We start from the raw sequence: 1,639 nt of genomic DNA on the forward strand, positions 1-1,639 counted from the left end.
GAACACAATAATGATAGGAATCTCTGTGCGAATGTATGGGAGGGTGGCCCGTATGTACTGACCAGATGAACCCTGCAATCGCAACACACACACACACACATATTCATAAAACCAAGGCACTTGAAAAGGTACGGAAAAAAATCATGCATCCAAAAGGAAAAAGAGAAAATTGTCATCTGCCTAGGCATGTCCATTACCCCTTTGGCACTAGTACGAGAAAGCATCCGGACAAACATTGTACTAGGTGGCCTGTTTTGGGTCTCGGCCATGGATCGGACTTCTGCGACATACGCATACTTGTTTGGTTGCCTCTTTTTAAATACATAGACATGATTGGTGCTCATCTTCTCCTGAGCAATTAACACCTTTTCACTTCCATTTATGATGAAATAACCACCCTGGTCATATGGACACTCTCCCAGTTCTGTCAAATCTTTCTCTGAATTCTGATATAGAGTACAATAACTTGACCGAAGCATAATAGGAACCTACACAGATAAGCAAGAGGAAGTGTCAGTGTCACCTTTGGAGAAAAGCCTGAAATTTTTCCCTTCTACGACACGTGTCAAAAAGCATCAATTTACCTTCCCAATGAAAACTTTAGTGAAATCCTGAGCCTCGGTAACTTCTTCACCGTCATGACCTTTCTTGATAACTCTCTTGCTAACATCCACGTACAGTGGGGCTGAATAAGTCAAATTCCTTAACCTTGCAGCCTTAGGAAACAAAGTCGCGGTTTCTCCATCAGACTCTGTCATCATTGGTTTACTCAGGTATATTTGGCCAAAACTAATCTTATAAATAGTCTGCAAAAGTCACAAGCCGAGACAAAAAAGTTAGATCCTCTTTAGCAGATTAGTGGTTAACAGACGACATGAAAATTTTCTTTTTTCAAAACAAACATGCACTAATGTTTCTCAGGCTGCAAAAATTCCTCTGTGTCATCCGAAATACTACAATATCAGTCTCAGTCACTTAACTTGCAATCTATCTTGTGAAATGGCAGCTAGAAGAAAGTCCAAGCATCGATTTTGTCAGCTAACCCGTTAATGACAGATTCCATGAAACCAAAAAACAACATTCCAATTTTCTGGTAACGGTCCAACCAAGATTTTTCTATTCATGTAACTCTAATCAAGCAACTCAAATTTCAGTTCTTTAAATGACTACTACTAGCAACAACACAACTTCACATGTCAAAAACCTATAAATCAAAGCAGGAGACATTATTGTTTTTCTTTTTGTATTGACGCCTTGCAATATTAAGATTGACAGATCACTAGCCAATATTACTTCCACAAACACTCTTTAAATTGGCTCTTTCACTCATAAACCCTTGGACCTTTACAGTTACAAAGACATGTCTCCTCTTTCCAATTGTCTCTTTTTACCGTAAGTTTATGAAGAAACACACAAAAGAAAAACTCAACCATCGAAATGTTCGGAGCATCACCGCAATTAACCCATAAAAAACAGTTCCCGTGCTGCAAACCCTAAAACTCCATAAATTGCTCCTATTTCTCGAAGAATGCATATCAACACTCATAAAAAAATTCCCATAAGCGAAACGACCTCCGCGAAGTCTGGCTGGTGGCCCGGGTTGTGCTGCGACTCGGGTCGGATCTCGATGTCCGCGGAC

At 40.0% G+C, this 1,639-nt stretch overlaps 1 protein-coding gene across 1 annotated transcript; it reads right to left on the reverse strand.

Annotated features, from left to right (window-relative positions):
• Window positions 1-6: 6 nt before the first annotated feature.
• Window positions 7-1,633, reverse strand: LOC140966433 (DNA-directed RNA polymerase II subunit RPB2-like; the record flags this gene model as incomplete). Its single annotated transcript, XM_073426721.1, has 4 exons — window positions 1,573-1,633; window positions 585-806; window positions 198-488; window positions 7-72 (listed from the first exon to the last, which is right to left on the reverse strand). Coding segments are annotated over exons 2-4 (534 nt in total), but the record flags the coding sequence as incomplete, so codon positions are not given.
• Window positions 1,634-1,639: the final 6 nt, after the last annotated feature.

This window comes from Primulina huaijiensis, unplaced genomic scaffold (genome assembly GCF_012295235.1).
Source record: "Primulina huaijiensis isolate GDHJ02 unplaced genomic scaffold, ASM1229523v2 scaffold206314, whole genome shotgun sequence".
Classification (NCBI taxonomy): domain Eukaryota; kingdom Viridiplantae; phylum Streptophyta; class Magnoliopsida; order Lamiales; family Gesneriaceae; genus Primulina; species Primulina huaijiensis.